The sequence below is a fragment of the Gossypium hirsutum genome, chromosome D07, assembly GCF_007990345.1.
Source record: "Gossypium hirsutum isolate 1008001.06 chromosome D07, Gossypium_hirsutum_v2.1, whole genome shotgun sequence".
NCBI lineage: Eukaryota > Viridiplantae > Streptophyta > Magnoliopsida > Malvales > Malvaceae > Gossypium > Gossypium hirsutum.
The window spans coordinates 9013411-9028560 of NC_053443.1; the positions used below are offsets into that span (position 1 = coordinate 9013411).

Here is a 15150-nt window from a genome sequence, read left to right on the forward strand (position 1 = left end):
AGATGGAGGCGAATATTATGTTATCATAAATTGGGTAAATTTAAAGTCTACTATTATGGCTTTATATCTAGATCTGGTCTCTTCACGTATGACCAATTGGTACTAAGTTGGATGAGTAGCCGTCGGGTTTAGGTAGATATTTCATTGATAACAACTTCTGTTGCTCTTTCCACATTCTCTGCTTTCCCTCGTAAAATACAGGCCACACTGGGCCTCGCTTTGGAGATTTTGTTGTCTGAAGAGAATGGAAGGGTTGACCTCCAACAAGGTGTGGGATGTCTTATAAATGCAATTGTTGCCGTTCTTGGTCCTGAGCTTGCCCCTGGCAGCATTTTCTTTTCACGTTGCAAGGTACTTTTTTCTCTGAATTTCCCTTTTGATCAGATGTAGATTTGGTAGGCTACAGTATGCGTGAATTAGAACTGTATGTATTTGCATCCTCCTTTTCATCTTGAACTTATTATTGACATCCATTTTTTTTCCAGTCTGTTGTTGCAGAGATTAGTTCCTCAGAAGAAACAGCTACACTACTTGAGTATGTACTGAAAATATTCCTATTTCTATGTTTGCTCTCTCAGTTTTTCTACTGTGCCACCACTGCTTGACTTGACTACACATTGGTAGAATTTTATGTTCTACTTTCACAATGGATGATAACTTAATAGCCTATTAATCTTTCAGGAGTGTTCGTTTCACACAACAGCTTGTTCTTTTTGCTCCACATGCTGTTTCAGTGCACTCCCATGTCCAAACTCTTCTGCTGACTCTATCATCAAGACAGGTTCTTTCCTCTTTACTTTGAAAGTTCTCAAGGGCGTGGCTTAAGTTCCAATCTGCTACTAAGCAGGTTTTCTTTGAAACAGCCTGCATTAAGGCATCTTGCAGTCTCCACTCTACGACATCTCATTGAGAAGGACCCTGTGAGTAGTGAAGTCATAAATTTCCACATTTTTATATTTCCATTTTCTGATGCCTTAATCTCTTTTTTATTTTTTGAAATACTGTGTTCATGGTATCCTTTCAGGTTTCTGTCATTGATGAACAAATAGAAGATAATCTGTTTTGCATGCTAGACGAAGAAACTGATTCAGAGTATGTGGAGGATACGCATTTAAATATTAATTTGATTTTTAACTACCAAAATGTTGAAATGACGTGAATGGTAGAATCTATACTTATGTTTTAACATGTTTATTTCCTCGTTTTCTTTTTCTCTGCTAGTATTCTCAACATCTTCTGATTTTTTCCGTCTACTTTACAATTATTAGTTGTATTAAAAATGGTTAGGTTGTAAATGTATGTTGAATTTACCCTTTGTCTAATGAGATAGTTTAAGTTGGCTTCCTGTCCAGTCAATCTTTCCTCTACATGTTTTGAACGTGTTGGACTCTTATGAACTTTGAAGCTTCTTGATAGTTAATGCATCTTAGATGTCTTCCATTAGCAATGTTTCTGTTTTTATTATTATTATTTTATTCTATTTTTACTTTATCACTTTTATTAATGAAATTTCCTTATGTTTTTCCTGTTAAATGCATCTTTTCTTCTTTCAAGGTATCTTGTTACAAGACCAAGAATTTCTTGTGTACATCATCGTATCCATTGAATTTGCAATGAACTAGTTTCTCTCTTTTAAGTAGTGAAATGAATAGGTGCGCCATAAGAACAAGATCGGTGGTAATGCTCTGGCCAGTGATTTTTTTATTTCTCTTCAGCGATTCCTTCAGAGTTCCAAGGTCCGAGGTCTTTGGTGTGAGGTTGTTGCACCAATTTCCAAGGTTCACTGAGTTGATGATTAGTTCACCATGTTTGATAGGAACTTGGTGATCCTATGTGATGATAATCTTAGATGACCTAAGATTGTTCAGGTGACTGCCTTGGGAGTGTCTAAATCCAATCTGAAAGGGCAGGAAACGTTTCACGTGTTGATCTGGGGAATTGATTCATGGAATCATTTTAATTTTGTGCATAAAAAGTGTACTTCCTTTCCTAAGTTTCAGTTATTTTTATGTGGTGATTTTTCCCTTTCAAAAACAACCAGACATTTAGGCAGGTTACACACTTGTCCCTACTTTATTTATTTATTTGTTAGTTTATAGTCAATGTTTTTAGCTTATTCATTCCTCCCTCGGTCCCATGTGCTTTGTCCATATTTTGTTTTCCGGTATATCTTAAAGTTCTGTGATTCAGTCTTTTTTGTTTTTTACATTCCTCACCAGTTTTCATGTTTCTAAACTTTCTCCATTAAAAACTGAAAGTTAGTATGTAAAGAAAAAATTTCATTTTTTAGTATGAACTACATGATTTTTTTCCACCTTAACCTCCCTGCCAATTTGAACATTGACAATGAAATGTCAAGGATGAAGTATTACTTGATGTACTTTATCTTTTAATTCAGAGTTCTTTTCCTTAATGTTATTTCATAATGTTAAAATTTATTTAATCAAAGATAGTCATAAATTGTTTTTTTGTATTGGTTGATTGCATATTTAACCTTAACTATGAAATGAAATGTTATAATCTTAGAGATTGTTACTAGAATACTAATATAATAGAATCTTCTTTTGCACATTGTACTAGATTATGCCTTGCTTTCATGCAACACCAAACACCTTGATTAGATCTCCACTTGTAGCATGGTCAGTGTAGTAATTAGATAGGAAGGTCACTACATTGCCATGTTGATGACAATACCATCCAATGAATCCTTTGGAAACTTCTTAATGTTGATTCGATCAATGTATAATTTTCTTAAAAAGTTATAGTACCATTTTCAGTCAGAATGCTGTGTAGATGTTGGTTTTTGACAAGTTATCCTTGCAACAGGAGGAAACAAATATCTTTTCAACATTGCAAGTCTATCCTCAAGATTCCTCCTTTTTTTTCACTTCATCTTTTTATGCCTTTCTATCAAATCATTTTTCTCTCTCCCTTTTACTCAAATATAAGGTGATAGTATCACTTTCAATTGTAAAGCTGTGTTGATGACGCTGCCTGAAATTTCTACTTTTGCCTGGAACAGATGTTTATCTGTCTCTTTTTTTTGTGTCGTCTTTTTGGTCATATGTATACTTCTGTCATTGATATATTCATGGTTTTGGATAACATGAAAAGAAAACAAAAGAGGGCATGGGTGGGGGGCGGGGGATAATAATTGGCTTTAAAGCTTTTGCTGCGTAGTATTTTTCTTTATGTAAGGCTTGGTCTTTCAGTTGCTTCATTCATTTTTAAAATTTTTTTTTTATCTTTTTTGTAGGATAGGGAATTTAATCCGTGGCACAATCATGCGACTGCTTTATGTGTCTTGCCCTTCACGTCCTTCTCGGTGGATATCAATTTGTCGTAACATGGTGAGTTCCCTGCTCTTCCATGGCATATCACCCCAAAATGAATTCTGTGTTTAGTTGATGCAGTACTTCTCGGCTTTGATATTATATAAAAGGTTAAAGGGATGTTTCCTGGTTACAGAAGGATGTTTGCCATATTTTACTATTCATTTTAGTTAGTATTTTTAGCCCCTTATATTTACAGTTCTGCTAATGCTGGAAGGGACTTTTTTATTTGCTTGTTTAGTTTTATTCTTGTAATAACTTAGCTAATAACTTTTGAAATTCTGTATCCATATTATCTATAAGCATGAATTCATGTGATGCTTGTGAGATCCTCTTTAGAGTATTTTCTTCTTTTGATAATATAATAATGTGCTTTTCTTCTGTCAATATTGTTTTTCTCTTCTATTTTATTTTTTGGGCTATTTCGTCGCGCCTCTCTTGTGGTCTCTCTCTCTCTCTCTGGTTTCAGTAATGAAGACAAATACTTATCGTCTTCATATAACTGGGGCACAGAAGAACTTAATAGGACTTTCCATTATGATTGGGATGAAAGATGGTAAACCCATTCGGTTACTTATCCATTGAGTAGTTACTTAAATAGAAGCTTAGCAGATTCTTCCGGTTTATCCTGATGTGAGGGACTAGAGAAGTGCTATTATGTAATTTTTGTGTTAAATGTGTATGAGAGTCGGATGCTTTCCTTAGTCTTCATTACATCTGGAATTGTTGGCAAGTTGATTTTGGTCCTTTCTCCTGTTATTCAGGAAAACTTTGAATGGAGAAATTTCATTTTTCCATGAGATAATATACATTGCAAACTTATAGAAGTGATTTATATCAATGTGTGGATAGATGGTGTTTGCTAACCTGAGACTGGTTGTGGCTTTTAAACAGGATAGTAGAAAGTTTGCAGCAATATGAACTTTCCTTTTATTTTCTTTAGTTATTTCAGGTGGCTTTTAAACCAAGTGTTCCTTTTAGGGGGGTTGGGGGGTGAGGTATGTCAGATAGCTTGGTTGTGGGCCACTTGGCCATAAGTTTCTCAGGGCCTGAAATTGCCTTACTCCTACATGGTATCATTTTCTTATGGGAGAGATTTATGTTACCACAAGTTTTGTGTACCCTTTTGGAGAAAGGTAAAAAGAAAAATGATATCTTTCTTCCCTGTGTTAGTCTTTGTGCCAAGTTTGAAGATTCTGGTCATGGTGAGTTGGATTTTAGTTGAAAAAGGTAAACAAGAAGAACTTGGCTTTCATGCATATGTTCTTTTGTGGTATCCTGTTGTGTTGAATGATGGTATTTGCTAAGAGTTTTTGACATGTTAAATAAATGTTGTTTTCTTTGGAGTATGAAGAGCTGTTGAGTTCAAGCATTTTTTTGTTCTTGTTTGTAGTTGTTTAGTAAAGTACCAGAAAATTTCATTTCCAACTTTTCTCAGGTCCTTGCTATGTCAACAAGAGCTACTGCTGAGATTAGTTCCGGAAATGATTCTACTAGTGGTCCAGATGGTGACTCAAGATTAAATTTTGGAGATGATGATGAAAACATGGTCTCTGACTCTAAGCACATTCCAGTTCAAGGTCATGCATTTGAAACTTCTATTGTTGGTCGCAATAGAGATAAGCACCTCAGATACCGAACCAGAGTTTTTGCTGCTGAGTATGTGATTCTTCTTTATCTCTACATTTTGCTAACCTGTCATGGTTCTCTGATTGTCAATGAACTAAGTAATAGATGTAGCTCTTCTTCTGCTTGTTTATCTGTTAAGCTTTCCCTTTTTAGTAGTTGAGGAGGCTGCCAGGGATTGAACCCTAAGAGTTCAACATTGTACCAACAGACAACATGGCTGTTGGCATGTAATTCTTTCTTCTAAATGTTCAAAACCATATATCCAGTTCTCAAAATATTTATGCTTTGCAGAATGTCTTCTGGCATGCTCATTATATGTTTATCTTGAATAAAAGTACAATATCTAGTGGAGGATATGTTGTGGATTTGTTAGAATGTTCACATGATATTTATTCTGTTGCCCTTAAGCCATCACATTGTAAAATCTATTCAAGTAGAACCTATCATCTAAAGTTCTTTGCTTTCTGTATAGAGTCCAAATGATATGATTCCTGTGGGAAAAAGTTCGAAGTCGTAATCTGAGCCTTAACTTTAAACTAAACCTGAACATGTAGGCCTACAAAGCCTGCAAAATGTACATGTAATCTGTCTATAAAAATGTCACTTTTTTATGACAGGCTTCATCTTTATCAGTAATAAGGTTTTCTAGTTAAATAACTTGCTGGTTTATAGGTGCTTGAGTTATCTGCCTGAAGCTGTGGGCACGAATCCTGCACATTTTGATCTCTCTCTAGCAAGCAGAAAAGTCGCAAATGAACAAGTCTCTGGTGATTGGCTAGTCCTCCAAGTTCAAGAGCTAATATCAGTTGCTTATCAGGTTCTGAATAAAAAAATATAAATAAAAAGTCAATAGTTTATGGAAATATTGTAACTTAAACACATGAAATTTGATCGAAAGCTGACACCATATTTTTCTATATGTTATTTTTCATAGATAAGTACAATTCAGTTTGAAAACATGCGGCCAATCGGTGTCCGACTTTTAAGTTCTGTTGTAGACAAGGTTAGTATGGGGAATGCTAGTTATATCATTTAATTAGGTAGTTTTCTTCGGCTAAATACCTGTTTGAATTTTGAACTAATATTTAATGGCATAAACTAGATACACTTCAATCTTTATAAATGTTCCTAATGTACATTTTTATTTTGCTAACCAAATAATATGTCCAACTTTTTTTGTAGCTACTGATAGTCTCTTGTTATTTGTTCATTTAACCAATATATTTTTGGCATTAACTTTTGAAGAGTCTCCAACTAAGCAAAGTAGCAATGGATGCTAATACAACCTATAACTTTTCATGTAGATTTCTTGGGTTCAAATTTAAATGATGGCTGAGGGATAATATATCGAATGATTAATGTTGGACAATGTTAATTTGTTTCTGCTTTCCTTGCTCTGTATTTCAGTTTGAAACAGTTCCTGATCCCGAGCTTCCAGGACACTTTCTACTAGAACAGTATCAAGTAAGCTGATGCCGTTGTTGTGTATTAGTATTTTCTCTAAGGATGTCAGGGTTCGGTGTGATTTCGTATTGTGCAACGGGTTAGTAATTATTGAAATCTTTATGAAGTTTAGGCACAACTAATATCTGCTGTTCGCACTGCACTGGATACATCATCTGGCCCTATTCTTTTGGAGGCAGGTCTGTTGCTGGCTACCAAGGTGGGAGCATTTATATGTTTATAATATTCAAAAAGATTTTTGGACATAAATATGGTTGTGGTGACATGTTACAATTTCAGATAATGACAAGTGGAATAATTAGTGGTGACCAAGCTGCAGTAAAACGTATATTTTCACTATTATCTCGCCCATTGGATGACTTCAAGGACCTATATTATCCGTCATTTGCAGAATGGGTCTCATGTAAGGTATGCTGGTTGCAGAACAATGAATGCACCGTGTAGAAAAGATCCATTTCACATAGTTAGTACTAGTATAGAGTGGCGGTTGTCTCTATTTTTTCATTTTTGCTTCTGGTATGGCTGTTTACAATGATGAAGCTCTTACTAATTTACTATTTAAAATAGATCAAGATACGACTTCTAGCCGCTCACGCCTCTCTCAAGTGTTATACATACGCCTTTTTGAGGAGACACCAAGCTGTTGTTCCTGATGAGTATCTAGCATTGTTACCATTGTTCTCAAGAAGTTCAAGCATTCTGGGGAAGTACTGGATCTCGCTTTTGAAGGATTACAGTTGTGTGTGCTTGCACCTAAATCTCAAAAGAAACGTAAGCTGAACTGGTTGTGAACCTGTTAATTTTAACAGATGTAGAATACTTGTACATAGACACAAAAACACTTTTTGTCTAAAATATAATAAACATAACTTCATTAACATTGTATTTTCTGGCTCATTTCTTATAGTGGAACTCATTCCTTGATGCTATTCAATCACCTCTGGTCTCGTCTAAGCTGCAGCCTTGCTTGGAAGAAGCATGGCCTGTTATTTTGCAAGCACTTGCTCTGGATGCAGTTCCTGTGAATGTTGATAGGAATGGAAACTCTGAAGCTGCTGCTGAAAATATGTCAGCAAACAGCTTAGTATCTGGGTACAGTATGGTTGAACTGGAATCCGAAGAATACCAGTTTCTGTGGGGCTTTGCTTTGCTTGTTATATTTCAGGGACAACATCCAGCCCTTTGTAAACAAGTTATACCGTTAGCCTCAGCTAAAGCAAAACATGATGGTGATACTCCTGCTGAGGATACAACTTCTCCAGGCTTGAAGTTTTATGAAATTGTTTTGCCAGTGTTCCAGTTTCTTGTAACACAGAAGTTTTTCTCAGCTGGTTTTCTTACCGTGAACATCTGTGAAGAACTGCTCCTGGTAGTGATCTCTCTCTTTTCATTTCCTGTTTAATTTTTGTTAGCATTTACTTTGTGCCTTTTTTTCATTATGCTTTCATAGTTTTTTATCTGTTTGTTCCTCGGTTTCTAGATTAAATAAAAGGAGTTTAGGGATGCGTTTTTGTCTTCTCACTTCAAATTCTTAGAAAAATTGTGCTACCTGAAACATTCTTTTATTCCATAATCATGCTTTCAAGTGGCAACATTCTGACCAAAATCGGTTTGGGTGCTGATGCAATTGGTTGAGCCTATACTCTTTTGAAATTTTTATTTGCTAAAAGTTACTACTGTCCTAGGCAGAAATTGTGTATATACCCAGATGGTTTACTATTTTTATCATTTCTGTAGATTAACTGTTATGATATAATTGACTTATTTTTATGGTTACCAAAGGTGGTGGTATTTGGTTTTGGTAATTTTGATGAAAGTAAGGACTTCTATAGTTGTTTACCATTAAGGGCATCTTCTACATGGCGACTCCATTGTCCTTTGAGATTGAATGGCCTGATTTATAATTTGACTCTGCCAAAAATAGTGAGAAAAGGAGAAGGCTAACTATAAAACCCTGAAGAAAAGAAAAGGAAAAACCAAAAGGAAAGAATTGAGAATTTACTTAAAGTATACATGGCTTACATATTATCTTCAGTAGCGATAGCTAGTGGATGGCATTACATATTTGACCAAATTACTCGCATTGTGCAAGTTTAAGGATCAGATTACACCAAATAAAAATTGTGGAACTGCATTAAACATGTGAAATGGTTTTGATGTCCCTATACCTTTATTCCACTTCGCTATTAAGGCTCTAAAGACCAATATATTTGTATGTGTTTGTCTGTATATTTGTTTCTATATGACAGCAAAGGTATAGTCTTTTAAATCTGCATGGCAATGTCAAACAAAATATTTCTAGGTTGCTCTAATTTCAGTTTAACTATGATAATTGTGCTATGATGATTTCTTCTATCTAGTTTGGAAATAATTTTTACTATCAAATTGTCATATCCAATCCATGCAGGTCTTCTCTTATTCCATCTACATGGATAATTCATGGAACAGTCTTGCGATATCTGTTCTATTTCAGGTAACTCTCAGTTCAGCTGAAATAAATTCAAGTTCTTGCTTCAAATTTGATCTCACGATGGCCTTTTATTAGTATTGTTGGAGAAAAGCATTCACCAAACTCAAATTATCTGCGATCAATTTTTGCAAGTGATCAACTACATGACTGAGGATGTGTTTCCTTCCTAAATTTCCATCTCTTTACCATCATGCTTTCTCTTTGAGATATTTTGCTATCCCTGTAAATCTGCATTTTGTTACACATGCATTACTGAATTCTTCCCTTTAATTCTACTTCCCTTCTATTATTAGGTTATGAAGTTTTGATTCTTTTAGCAAAACCAACAGGAGATGTTTGTTTCCCCAAAATTAGTTGTATAAGTTTAAAATGATGAATTATTATAGAGTTGATGCTGAGAGTTCTGTTTTCTGTCTGCTTCAATAGATTGTGCACAACTGCCCTGAAGATTTCCTTGAAGCAGAAAATTTTGCTTGCCTAGTGGTGGAACTTTGTTTGGGTTGCCTTTTTAGAGTTTTTCACTGGTATCAAATTTACCATGATATTTCAGTAATTTTAGTAGATTGCTAGTGAAACTCATCGACAATTCTAACCTTGGGCAATAATGATCTTGTTTTCTGCATTCAGTGCTAGTGCATTCTCACCTGTTCAAGCCTGCTGGGAAGATTTATTGTTTCCACTATTTGTTGCTGCGAAGACAATAATGAGGCGTTTTCAACCAAAAGTGTGTTTGGTGTATTCTTTCAGATTTCTATTATGCCATATGATTTTGTCTTGTGATTCTTTACCAAGATTTATCTTTGGCTTATTGCACTCTTATTGGTTATTTTGTTTTTAATTACTAACTCATTGCCTACTGAACCACGTGTCAAAAGATGCAGAAACACCTGCATTCAGTAGCATTGGCATTTCTTTTGATTGGCTACAAATTCATTAGACAAGCTTCAACTGAGTTGTCCCTATCAAAAGTTACTGATATTGTGAAGTGTGTGAATTCCTCGTTGAAGAAACTCATTGATGGTGAGCATTTTTCCTATTTTTTCTGTTTACATTTATAAGAATACACCTACATTTTAATCATGTAATTTATGTTTCTTCATAGGTCATTAAGATGATTTTGCTAAGGATCTGAAAATAATATCTAATATTCATTAGATTTCTTAGTGAGTATTTTTGTTATTTCATTGAAATTTAACATTGTTTTTCAGCTAGATTTATGCATCAAACCATGTTATGTGGAAAATTAACTTTTTGTGCTTCAATATTTGAATTTTTATTGTATCAAAATCAGTGTTCGAGGAAATGTTTATGCCTTCTTATTGCCGAAAATAAAGTTCTCAAATGGGCTTCTACAATGTCTCGAAATTAATATGGAAAAATTATACTGCTACAAAGTAGTAGATAAATCACATTAACAAAAAATATTTTTTAGCTAAGCAGTGTTTGTAAATTTGTAGGTAAAAGGGAAAATTGTTTAGAAGTAAGAGGAATGATCAGTGACATCCAAAGAAAGAATCATGTTGAAAACGTAAACCCATGAAATTAACAATAATTAAAGAGAGAAGCTTTTTCTGCACTTATGCTGCTGACATTAACCATCTGATTTCTGAATACCACATTTTATTTGATGATTCATTTTTCTACAAATGTTCTTGAAAAGGAGCACATACTCTTTTTGGGTGAATGACGAGGGGAAAACACATCATTTAAGAGTGATGGTTTGGTTAGATTTATTGCATTGTCTTGTGTATCAAATATGATCATATTGTGGCTGTTTACTCATTTATGGTTGCATGGAGGCTAATTGAAATTTATGTTGCAGATGCTCCTAATCTTGGTGATGATGCCATTGTCCACCTGAGAAATATTTTATGCATTTCTCTGGATGAACTTGCTGATTTGACCAAGGATTGCATTGAAGGCATTCATCTCCTGCATAATAAGAGATCTGACTTACGCAAACTACTGCTATTGAAGCTTGCATTCTCTATTGAACAGATAGTTATGTTGCCCAAGATAATGCATGAAATTCAATGTCTAGAAGGCAACAAAGATAGTGATCCTATCTACTTTTCGGTGCTTAAATTTTGCACTGATTGTATGCTTACTATACTGACTGACTCAAATTTACAGGTAACTTGAACCTTTCATGTCTTTAAAGTCCAGGTCTACCTGCCTGTTTTATGTACAAAACAGTGTATGACTGATAATCAAACACTTTTGAGCCACAGGTACAGGCTATTGGTTTGCAGGTGCTGAAAAGCGTGGTACTGAAAAGTAACAATATGGAAGACAACAGTTCCATCGTATTCTTTATTGGAGAGCTGGTTGGGGGCATTCTCACCATAATCAAAAACATGTTAATGGTGCACCTTCTATTCGTTTCCACAAATTTAAACCATGTTGCTCCTTGCAAGTAATTTTCTGAGGATTTGTGTTATTCTTGGTGACAGAAATCCATGACTAAAGAATCAGTTGTTATTGTGGGGGAGTGCTTACAAGTCCTAATGCTCCTGCAAACAGTTTCAAAAGAGAGTGATTGCCAGAGAGGGTTCATGAGTCTCTTTTTGGAAGCTATTGTTATGATCTCGGCATCAGAGGATAATTGTTCTCAGGTAATTTGTTCAAGAACCTTCAACATTTGAAATTGGAACAAGTATTTCTATGGTTGTTTTAAACAATCTTCTGTTTATGATCATGTTGGTAGGAAGTCAATGACATAAGAAACACCGCCATCAGGCTTGTTTCTCATCTTGCACAAATTCCTTCTTCGGCTGGTCATCTCAAGGATGTGTTGTTATTGATGTCTGAGACGCATAGACAGCAACTTCAGGTGTTTTTGCGTTCTATTTCTTTCTATATAAATGACAAGTTTTTCTATTGTGATTGAAAGAAACATAAAATGGGAAATTTCAAGTTTGGTAAACTTTGTTAACTGTATTGTTAGATCAAACCTGATGGCTTTGTTTTTTCCTTTCAAGAAACATAGATTTAGTTCACTAATGGTTTTTCTCCACATGTTTCTGGTAGAGCAATGGATTCACATTTTTGATATAAATAGGCAATTGAAGACTTTGTTGGCCAAAGTTTTGTTTGATTTGCAATTTTCATTTTTCCCATGGCCACATTGTTCAGAAACAATAATCACCATTCTTGTTTCAGGGGGTTATTCGTGCTTCAGTAACACTGGACCATAGTGTTGGAGAAACGAAATCTGTGGCACTGCCATTAGAGATTAAACTACCAGTTCCACTTGAAATGAGAAGAGAGGACAATGCCTTACCATCAGCTACTCAAGTGAAGCTTAAACAGCAAAGTGAAGAAAGATATTCATCTCCATTAGCCACCCCTATAGGTACCAATAATGATGACATGGAAGAAGATGAAGAGGATGAAGACGATTGGGATGCCTTCCAGTCTTTTCCAGCCACAAAGAATGCAGCTGAAACTGATTCTGTAGATGAGAGTACAGTAAAAGAATCGGACCATGGTGAGTCCATCTCTTCTGCTTTGGAAATCAGTACTGATAATAGTCAGCAATATCCATCTTCAGAAAATCACAATAGTATAAATAACGCTAATGCGGAGCATTCAGAGGTTGCAACAGAAATATTATCTGATTGCTCAGGTGACGGAGGTAACAGGGAGAAGATTTTGTCTGATCTTGCAGTTGAAGAAGTGAAAGAATTATCCGCAAAGATAGAAGAGCATGTGCAAAGAAGGGCATCAACTGAAACTGGACATAATGAAGATGCTGAAGGATCAATCAATGTAGCAGGGGATGATGAGCAGCAAAAGGAGAGTTCAGATAATAAAGTCGATACTGATTTAGTATCAGATACTCTGCCTCATGTAGGGCTTTCCGAAACTGAAACCGAAGAGGAAGCTGAACATAATATGGATCAGGAACAGCATTGAAAGCCGGGGAGGGACATTGATGATTGGAAGATAAGTTTTTTTTTTTCCTCATGAAGTTTTGTATGTTTTGGCTGCCAACTGATAAGAGAGAGAGAGAGAGAGAGAGTTGCTGATAGCCATAGAAAGGTTTGAAATCACATTGAACGCCTTATTGCAGGATGTTGGCCCGTGACTTTTTAGAGTTGTTTATTATAAAACCATGACGTTTTTTTTTATTGGTGGTTTATAATGAAACCAATAAGCAGCCGGGCAGTTAATCTTACTGCAAAATGGAAGAAGGAAAAGAAAAAATTACTTTAAAAGTTTGGCCCCTGAGAAAACAAATTCTATTTGTATTTTTGAAAATTGAAAATGAAAATCTATTTCTCAAAATAAATATATGTACTATTTTTTTTCATAATTGAAACATGAGATATAATTACTAAATAGTGATTAATTTAGTGTAGGTTTTAATTAAATGTGTTATTAATATAAAATAAAATTAATTTAAATAAAAAAGTGGTTCTAGACTTCTAGTATTCGTGGCCATCTCTCCGGGGTTGATGGTCTATATGCATTCTCTTACTAAAATATTTCGAATATAGTGGAGGCGTCTGCGAATTTGTTCCACAATATTTGCAATTGGTCAATTTGAGAAATGGATTAATCAGACTCTTCTTTTCTTAATCCAGAAGATTTTCTTAAGACAATTCAATAGTTTTGTACGGTCTTGTAAAAAATTGTTACCAAAAGGAGCAAAAAATTAAGATCATTCATATCAACCTGGGCAGTTCTTGAGCAATCAAGCTTCGATCCTCCTGTTGGAAGATGCATCGTTGATAATATTATTACTGAATAAAAATGATTCATGTAATACGTAAGAGGTCAGGCAAGTAAGAGCGGATGGTGACTAAAATTAATCTCAAGAAAACTTTTGATATATTGGATTGGAATTTTATAGAGGATATACTTGTTGATATTGAGCAACATAGTCAGTTATGTAATTTTGTATTGTGTCACTAAATTGCTTTCTTTGTAGATTGTTTGGAATTATAATTTATTTGAACATTATTTATTTGTAGCCGAATCAATTACTCACGCAGTGAGTATGGGTAGATGGGAACTAATTAAGCTAACAAGGGTGATTCGAGTGTTCAGACGGTTTAATTTTGTTAACAGAAACTTCGATTGAGCAAATAAAACTTGTTAAGGATAAATTGGATGCCTTTTGTTATTGCTTCATAAGCGAGTAACTAAAGCTACGTATCAATATTACTAATATGAGATAAAAAGTCTCTAAGTGCAAGCTAAAACTCTCTTGCTATCGGAAGAATAACTCTCACCGAGGCATGTTGGTCATCGTTCTTATGTATGCAATACAATGGACTTTTCTACAGAAAGGAATATGCTCGATAATGGAGAAAATCATACGAAACTTTGTTTGGGGCACACAGAAGACAAAAGAAATTCTTTTTTTTGACAACAAGACCTAAAGAGGTCAACCTTCAATTAATAGCATCATCAATTACAATATTATGGATCACCGTAGGGTAATCCATACCAAAAACCAAATGACCCTCGTGAGTAGTGGCAGAATTGCACAAAAAGTCTGCCACCTTATTACAGTTACGATTGACCCAATTAACAGCCGCATTATTAAACATATCCATAGTTTTAAAGCATTCATTAATAAGGTAACCCATGATAGTAATATCCTCCCTACGCTTCTTAATTCTGTTCGCGAGGCTGGCAAGAAGACAAAATATTTGATTTAGTGAAAAGGGGTGATATTTGTCAACCGACGTCTCAGGGTGGCCTTGGAATTAAAGGGTTGGGTTGACAGAATGCTGCCTTGGGTTTTATCTGTTGCTTTAAGATTGTTAGGGATGAGGAGGAGCAAAGGAAGAAAACAGATCAGAGCACAGAACAATGAAGCAAGATGCAAGAAATATTTTTACTTGCTCACAAATGTGCAGCAAGGGAGCTTATGGCTGATAGCTCATTTTGCTCATTCATTCAACTAGAAAAACCAATACATTTATAACCAAATACATCACCAAATACTACCTACTACCACTAATCATATTTTGAAACAAGTAAAACTTAACTTGCACGCAAGCTGATTATGTCAATCAGCACCTAAAAACATCAAAACAATACCAATTTAGTTCATTTTCAACTAAACAACCTTGCTGTTACAGCAAGCATACGTGCTGCAGCATGTTTACAAGCTGCATGCACTTAACCAAAAATATAACAGCAGCATGGTTGGCCAATTTTCAACAAAGATTGATCAACTTCGGTTCAACTGCTACGAACTAAGTATAAGTGAGGAGTGAGGCGTGGAATCATATGGAA

General features: G+C 35.0%; 1 protein-coding gene across 6 annotated transcripts in view; it reads left to right on the forward strand.

Moving 5' to 3' along the window:
- The window catches only part of LOC107953443 (protein SWEETIE), a 30564-nt gene extending 17538 nt beyond the window's left edge, over positions 1-13026 (forward strand). For 2 of the 6 annotated variants that reach the window (XM_041097375.1, XM_041097379.1), the window contains 23 exons: positions 202-351; positions 486-535; positions 682-781; positions 864-920; positions 1025-1092; positions 3257-3350; positions 4771-4991; positions 5634-5778; positions 5896-5964; positions 6369-6425; positions 6538-6624; positions 6705-6833; positions 6993-7196; positions 7333-7794; positions 8833-8898; positions 9322-9419; positions 9523-9619; positions 9771-9915; positions 10718-11028; positions 11127-11261; positions 11349-11510; positions 11603-11728; positions 12058-13026. In XM_041097375.1, coding sequence (XP_040953309.1) covers positions 202-351; positions 486-535; positions 682-781; positions 864-920; positions 1025-1092; positions 3257-3350; positions 4771-4991; positions 5634-5778; positions 5896-5964; positions 6369-6425; positions 6538-6624; positions 6705-6833; positions 6993-7196; positions 7333-7794; positions 8833-8898; positions 9322-9419; positions 9523-9619; positions 9771-9915; positions 10718-11028; positions 11127-11261; positions 11349-11510; positions 11603-11728; positions 12058-12813 — 3789 coding nt within the window. In that variant the 3' untranslated portion in view covers positions 12814-13026. The remainder of the gene's footprint in view (positions 1-201; positions 352-485; positions 536-681; positions 782-863; positions 921-1024; positions 1093-3256; positions 3351-4770; positions 4992-5633; positions 5779-5895; positions 5965-6368; positions 6426-6537; positions 6625-6704; positions 6834-6992; positions 7197-7332; positions 7795-8832; positions 8899-9321; positions 9420-9522; positions 9620-9770; positions 9916-10717; positions 11029-11126; positions 11262-11348; positions 11511-11602; positions 11729-12057) is intronic. The other 4 variants (XM_041097378.1, XM_041097377.1, XM_041097376.1 and 1 more) reach the window with 4 other exon arrangements.
- The last annotated feature ends 2124 nt before the right edge of the window (positions 13027-15150 follow it).